Raw genomic sequence first — 6,836 nt, 5'->3', positions numbered from 1 at the left:
ACTAAATTAAAGTTAAGTCATTTTCAGAATCAATATTGAAGATGTATATCATTGATGGTATTTTATGTGTCATGTAATTTTCCTTTTTTTGGTGGACTTTAGGGTTGTGTGACGGAGATATTTTGTATAAAAGCATGTAAGATGCGTTGGAATTATAATAAGGTTACGTATCATCATCATCATCATATATATATCGGGTTTGAAACTTGAAAGTAGACTAGTTCAAAGTTGAAGAGCATGGCATGATTAATGAATAGATTAATAATAGTCAACAATAATACATCAAAAACATAGACTAGCATTATTTGCAGATGACCAAACTCATACCCAAGGGCAGACACGTCATTTTACGCATCTTCATCAAATCTTATCTACGCGCAATGAAACCTCATTCCATCTCTGTATTCACACATTCATCTTCTCCTTCCTTCCTTCCTCACTCGTTGATGATCAGATCACATTCACATCGATAGATATTTTCCATTTAGCTGAGCTGAGAAGCTGGAGCTGAAACTCGTTGGAAATTTCAAAGCGACAGAGCAAATTATCACACGCATTTAAAACGGCATTTAATTTCTCCCCACCAACATCAACTGTGCCCTTTAATTTCCCTCCATTAATTCTCTCCTTCGCTAGTCAACTTCAATCATACTACTTCTCTCTCTATCTCGCATCATGCTAGAGATCTTATAGTTTCTCATAAAAATGATTCTCGGTTTTCTCCAATCAATTCTCCTGTTACTTTTACCAATTTCAAATCTGTACTTGCCGTCTTCCGCACTCGACATCAATTCCACTTCCTGCAATCGGAACTGCCGCGGAATTCCAGTTCAACACCCGTTCGGTTTCTCAGATGCTTGTCAAATCAAGCTGAATTGCAGTAGCAACAACTCCGCGATCCAAATCGGCGGATTCGACGTCTTCAACGTCACGTCTGATCACATCTTAGTAGGTATTCCGGCCAAATGCCACCGTCCGATCGATGAATTGAGCCAGCTATTCGGTTCGAACTTCGCCCCGACGTGGCGCAACGGCCTCCTTCTGGAGAACTGCAGCACGCCGATGAATGATTGCGTGGTTCCTCGCAGATTGGTGATGAGCACCATGGCTTCACAGGACTGCCAAAAGGAGAACAGAAGCGAGGAGAGATTAACGTGCTATTCAGTCGGGTCAAATGATTCCGCTGAGTTTTTGGATTACGAAACTGTGAAGAAAACAGGGAAGTGCGGCAATCTGTTGTCGTCGATTCTGGTGGAAAATGCCACCCAGGGCTCTTCGATCGCGCTCGATTTTCAGAAGGTGGAGCTCGGTTGGTGGATCAACGGTGGCTGTCAAGGCGTTTGTGACCCCAACGCCGACTGCACGGAATTTCAGTATGAAGGAAAGCTGCGGCATCGTTGCAAGTGTAAGCATGGCTACGCCGGAGACGGTTTTCCATCCGGTGACGGTGGAAACGGATGCCAGAAAGGTCAGTCTTTGCTCTTTTCCATCCCTTCTTAATTAAATTATTTAATTCGCGTTTCTGACTTTGGGGAAAATGTTGAATTTTGACCAATGTGAAATTTATGCCATTTTAGCTTCGCGTTGGCCTAATTAAAGATTTTTGGCCTTGGTAAAAGTGGAAATTGTTGACCTGTTTTTTTTGCTGTTTTCATTCATTATATTGATTGAGTATTTATTAATGGTTGGACACTTTCTGAGTTGCTGAAATGTAGTATGAACTAAGCTTGGCATTAGCTGGATGAGTTTATTTGGTATAAGTCCAACAACACGAAGGTAGTTATTCCGTTACAGCTTGGTAGGGTGAAGAAACGGACTCTAAAAAGTTCAGTTTCCTACTTGAATTTATTAAGTCATTGGCTGATTCCAAAATGATAAGAGATCAGATCATAATTTATTATCCAATCTTCAACTTTGCTACTGAAAAAAAGAAAAGTCAAATAGCAGTTATATATAAGAAAGAAGTTGATTTTGTCATCAATGATAATATATCTATAGATTAATCAAGAAAAGTCTACTAGGTTACTAGTTATCATCACTAAGAAGAAAAATAGACAAGGATTATTGGTTACATTATTTGTTAGTGTTGCCACTTGTTGATTGGACAATAACTAAGTCAAAGCTATTCATTTTATAATTGCAAGTATAAGAAGATCACATGGTCACCACAAAGATTTTATGATATGAAAGTCAGAGGAAAGAGATGACTAACGTATGGTAGTAATCCATACTCTTCGTTCTAATGCTGTTACCGAATGTGTATCTACAAATCAAATAAACCCTTTGTTTGAGACTGAAAATTCATCTTGTTGCAAATACAACAGCTGAACAGTAAATCACTAGTGTAGTTGTTAAATGATTTATTTTCATATTGATCATAACTTCATAAGATTATTAGGTGAGCATTTCTAACTATTTGATGTTTGATTTATTTTTCCTTGTAGAAGCTGGAAAATGCCATGCTACAAGCTTGTCTATTCGATGTAGGGGAACTAAAGTAGGCATGCTTGTTGGAGGTACTTGTTTCAACTTAAACCTGATAGACAATCAGCTTAAGCTACCATTCTCCACATTACAATACCAACTTCATAGTTTTAGCTTTGGAGCAATACAATCATCCCTGATCTTGTTCAATTTTTTAGGGATTGTTGCTGGAGCTAGTTTGGTGGTGGTTATAGCACTGGTCTATTACTGCGTGAAGAATAGAGCTACGAGTTTGAAGAACAGATTAAGCGCGAGGCGGCTGATCAGTGAAGCAGCAGGCAACTCGAGTGTGCCCTTGTATACTTACAAAGATATCGAGAGAGCAACGAACAGCTTCTCTGAGAAGCAAAGACTAGGAACAGGTGCCTATGGCACGGTTTATGCAGGAAAGCTCCATAACGATGAATTGGTGGCAATCAAGAAAATAAGACATCGTGATCACGAGAGTGTCGACCAGGTGATGAATGAGATCAAGCTTCTGTCCTCTGTAAGCCACCAGAATTTGGTCCGCCTTCTAGGGTGCTGCATCGAGAATGGCGAACAAATCCTTGTGTATGAGTACATGGCCAATGGCACCCTGTCCCAGCATCTGCAGCGTGAGCGAGGCTCTGTGCTTCCATGGACGATACGTCTCACCATTGCTGCAGAGACAGCTCATGCCATCTCCCACCTTCACTCAGCAATGAATCCTCCAATATACCACAGAGACATCAAGTCCAGCAACATTCTGCTAGATTACAATTTTAACTCCAAAGTAGCGGATTTTGGGCTTTCTAGGTTTGGCATGACCGACGACTCCCACATATCCACAGCACCGCAAGGCACCCCGGGCTACCTCGACCCTCAGTATCACCAGAACTTCCATCTTTCAGACAAGAGCGATGTCTACAGTTTTGGGGTGGTACTTGTAGAGATAATTACAGCCATGAAAGTGGTTGACTTCTCTCGACCACACAGCGAGATCAATCTTGCTGCTCTGGCTATCGATAGAATTGGGAAAGGCCGGATAGATGAGATAGTCGACCCCTTCCTTGAGCCGAATAGAGATGCTTGGACACTTTCATCCATTCATAAAGTAGCTGAGCTTGCTTTTAGGTGTCTTGCTTTTCATAGAGATATGAGACCTTCAATGATGGAAGTGGCAGATGAGCTAGAACAGATTCGGGTCAGTGGTTGGGCACCTATGGATGAAAATATGCACATGGGTTCCTCAGTTGCCTCGAATTGTTCATCGCCATACCAAGGAAGTGAGAAATCATTTAACATATCAATGGCGAAGAAGACGACAACCATGTCATGGGTAGGAAGTAGAAGGTTGGTTGTTCCACAGAGGGCGGCTACCGCTTCTGCTGCCCTGCCAATAACAGAAGAGGTGAAGAACAACTCGCCCGTTTCGGTACAGGATACTTGGTTGAGTGAAAAGAGCTCACCATCATCCAACAGCTTATTGAATAATGTAGTTCGATAAACTGGGCAACTTCTGCTTCTTTTAACCTACATCTGTTTATACATAAACTTCTGGTGGACCCTGAGAAAACAGATATCAAAGTTTTGTGCTATTTAACAGTGTGAATATAAAAAATCAAATTCTTACACAATTCCTGTTCAAATATTGCATATTTGATTTCTGAATTAAATAAGATGTTTCTCTGCAACTATAGTATTTTGTGATGAACCATCAGCTTTTGTGAAGTTGTGTAAAATTATACTGGTTCTGGTGCACCCTATGGACACTGGTTCCCATCAGTTTGGCCTAAACATTCCTAAATACCCTATCCATGACTTCTCGGATCAACAACTTGATGAACTTTTCTTGCTTCAGTACTTGAATATTGTCCTACAACACGTGCATGAGGCACGTTTGCTTCCCCCCGAGCCAGGGCATCAACATTTTCAAGCAGGTACTGACGTGGAAGGCGGCCTACCACATTCCCCTCCTCATTACCATCTTTGTCAAGAAATGCAAAATGGGGAATGCCCTCAACACCAAATTCATCAAGCTCTTGTTCCCACTTTGTATTATCAACGTTCAACATAACAAAATTTACTTTGTCCCTAATAGCAGCAGACACAAGTCAGAACAAAGGAGAGTAAGTTCTTGTATAAAATTATCATGAATTGGCATCCAACTCCATATTTGAAATGAATTGTCGAACTAATAAACTTGGAGACATTAATTCACGCAAATTAAGAGACTGGAAAACATAATATTTTGAGGATTGGAAATTCAGTAACCTGGCTAATTTTTGCACTCGTGAAAACATAATATTTTGAGGCTGAAAATACCTATATCACATAACACATTTATATTTCCACATTTTTTACCAAATTCTGAAGGTTAAGGAGCAACAAACATCAGAGATGTTAAATTTATACTCAAAGACTAGTACATCATACACCAAATGTTTTAAATCGATGGCAGATAACTATAATCAGTAGTCTACAAGCCAATTGGATGGTTAAGCATCACAAAAGACTAAGGTGCATGTATTTCACACACGACTGTAATGAGCCAAAACATAAGCAATACTCCCTCCATTTCCTAAAAATGGAACTTTTGAATCAGCATGGGTTTAATACAAAATTGGTAAAGCAAGAGAGAGATTGAAAGAAAAAGTGTGTTAGTGAAAAATAGGCCCCACCTTATAGAGAGAAAGAAGTTTCCTAAAATGAATAGTTTCTATTTTTATGAAATTGACCAAAACAGAAAGAGTTTCTACTTTTAGGAAACGGAGGGAGTAGCATATAGGAGAATTAAGATACTTACTTAAACTGCTGTTTGACTTTGTAGACATCCGGTGCTAACTCTCCACATACTTCACACCAATCTGCGTAAAACTCAACAACAGTGGGCTTGCCATTTGAAAGAGCCTGCACAAATTAAGGCAAAAGCATGCAAACACTCATGAACCAAACAGGCATTACATGATTCAGACGTATAAATCAAGGAAAAAAAGCCTCTTATCTACTCGCTTAATAGAGTGAATTATTAATAATCACAGAACATATTTTCAACGCGTCTAATCCCATAAGTCACAATGCTAGTTATGAATCAAAGGAGTAGTTACCAATAAAATATCCTAATACTTGAGAAATCATTCATTTTAGGGGACATTTACGTTTCATGATTGATAAGATGGGATATGAATCAAACAACTGACATGAAGGAATGCACCAAGGGGCTTGGGATTTACTAGGCTATAATATTTTGTATCTATGTAGGCCAATCCTCAAGAGTAAACGCCCTCTTAGAATCAAAAGAAGAGATATATAGTGAATCTCAAGATTTCTCTTCACAGTAAAAACTGGCTGCAGAAAAGCAATAAGTAATCAGCACAGCGTTATGAAGCTTAGAGAGATGGAGTTTTATTATTTTATCTAGGCTTATTTTTATGCATAAAGCTATGATGAATCTAAGGAACAGAAGTAGAATAAGAGGAATGAACCTCTTCGTAAGGCAATGCTAGGGCAGAGAGATCCTTCAAAGATGTTCCGCCAAAGTCCAAGCGCGCAGAGGCGAACAATCCAACTGCTCCAAGCACAGAAGCCACCGCAACTCGGCGGTTGAGATCTTTAGTTAGATACGCCGGCAATCCAGCGCCAGCTGACGACGTCGTTTCAGTCGCGGCGGCATCAATTCCGGATTCAGGCTTCTCCTGAAACAAATTGCTTATGATTAGCGGATAATCAGTGTTGGTGTAGTAGAAAAGAGGCGTACTAGTCTACCTCCGTTGAGGAGGGATCGGAATTGTTTCCGCAGAAAATCCTGTGACGGCGGGGATCATTCTCCTGAAAATGAGAGGAGAATTTGAGGAAGCGCGGCGGGTGGAGATAAGAGTGGAGAGATGAGGAGCGGAATCGGGGAATGGTGGCGATGCTGGAGGTTGAAGCCATGGCGGAATGATGAGGTTGTCGTCGAACAAAATGGTCAAACGCGTACTTGATTTTAAATTCAAATAAATGTGTTAAAATATTATTCCTACATTGATTTCACCTATAGTACTTACTCCCTCAGTTCCTTGTTAATAGAGACATTTCTTTTCGGCACGAAGTTTAAGAATAGTATGTTAAATGGATGGTGAAAAAAAGTAAGAGAGAGTAAAGTAAGAGAGATGAAGAGAGAATAAAGTAAAAAGAAGAATTACTTTTTGCTAAAAATAAAATTACTCAATTAACTTGTAACTTCCCAAAATAGAAAAATGACTCTATTAACATGGAAAGGGGGAGTACTAAAATGGAATAAAATATAAATAATTAATTATTTTAAAATTTAATTTCAATTTTAATTACTCGTTATTAGTGAAATTAATTTCTGCTAAAGTTATTATTCAAACAAATGATTAGCTTTTTTC

At 39.4% G+C, this 6,836-nt stretch overlaps 2 protein-coding genes across 2 annotated transcripts; one reads left to right on the top strand and one right to left on the bottom strand.

Annotated features, from left to right (window-relative positions):
- Positions 1-305: 305 nt before the first annotated feature.
- On the top strand, positions 306-4,082 carry LOC121748219 (wall-associated receptor kinase-like 14). The gene is made up of 3 exons (XM_042142446.1): positions 306-1,468; positions 2,445-2,516; positions 2,643-4,082. The coding sequence occupies exons 1-3, from the start codon at positions 706-708 to the stop codon at positions 3,950-3,952; spliced, it is 2,145 nt and encodes a 714-aa protein (XP_041998380.1). The 5' UTR covers positions 306-705; the 3' UTR covers positions 3,953-4,082.
- Positions 4,083-6,433, bottom strand: LOC121748220 (thioredoxin-like protein HCF164, chloroplastic). The gene is made up of 4 exons (XM_042142447.1): positions 6,211-6,433; positions 5,931-6,140; positions 5,252-5,355; positions 4,083-4,539 (listed from the first exon to the last, which is right to left on the bottom strand). The coding sequence occupies exons 1-4, from the start codon at positions 6,376-6,378 to the stop codon at positions 4,257-4,259; spliced, it is 765 nt and encodes a 254-aa protein (XP_041998381.1). The 5' UTR covers positions 6,379-6,433; the 3' UTR covers positions 4,083-4,256.
- Between the last annotated feature and the right edge of the window lie 403 nt (positions 6,434-6,836).

The sequence above is a fragment of the Salvia splendens genome, chromosome 9, assembly GCF_004379255.2.
Source record: "Salvia splendens isolate huo1 chromosome 9, SspV2, whole genome shotgun sequence".
NCBI lineage: Eukaryota > Viridiplantae > Streptophyta > Magnoliopsida > Lamiales > Lamiaceae > Salvia > Salvia splendens.
This window is presented reverse-complemented; position numbering and strand designations above follow the sequence as displayed.

Bases quoted from the DNA above. Each gene is read 5' to 3' on its own strand.
- LOC121748220 (XM_042142447.1), bottom strand. From the start codon at position 6,378: ATGGCTTCAACCTCCAGCATCGCCACCATTCCCCGATTCCGCTCCTCA. The intron at 6,141-6,210 runs GTAGACTAGTAC...AATTTGTTTCAG, and splicing joins CCGATCCCTCCTCAACGGAG to GAGAAGCCTGAATCCGGAAT. The intron at 4,540-5,251 runs GTAAGTATCTTA...TGCTGCTATTAG, and splicing joins AAAGTCAAACAGCAGTTTAA to GGACAAAGTAAATTTTGTTA.
- LOC121748219 (XM_042142446.1), top strand. From the start codon at position 706: ATGATTCTCGGTTTTCTCCAATCAATTCTCCTGTTACTTTTACCAATT. The intron at 1,469-2,444 runs GTCAGTCTTTGC...TTTTCCTTGTAG, and splicing joins TGGAAACGGATGCCAGAAAG to AAGCTGGAAAATGCCATGCT. The intron at 2,517-2,642 runs GTACTTGTTTCA...TCAATTTTTTAG, and splicing joins AGTAGGCATGCTTGTTGGAG to GGATTGTTGCTGGAGCTAGT.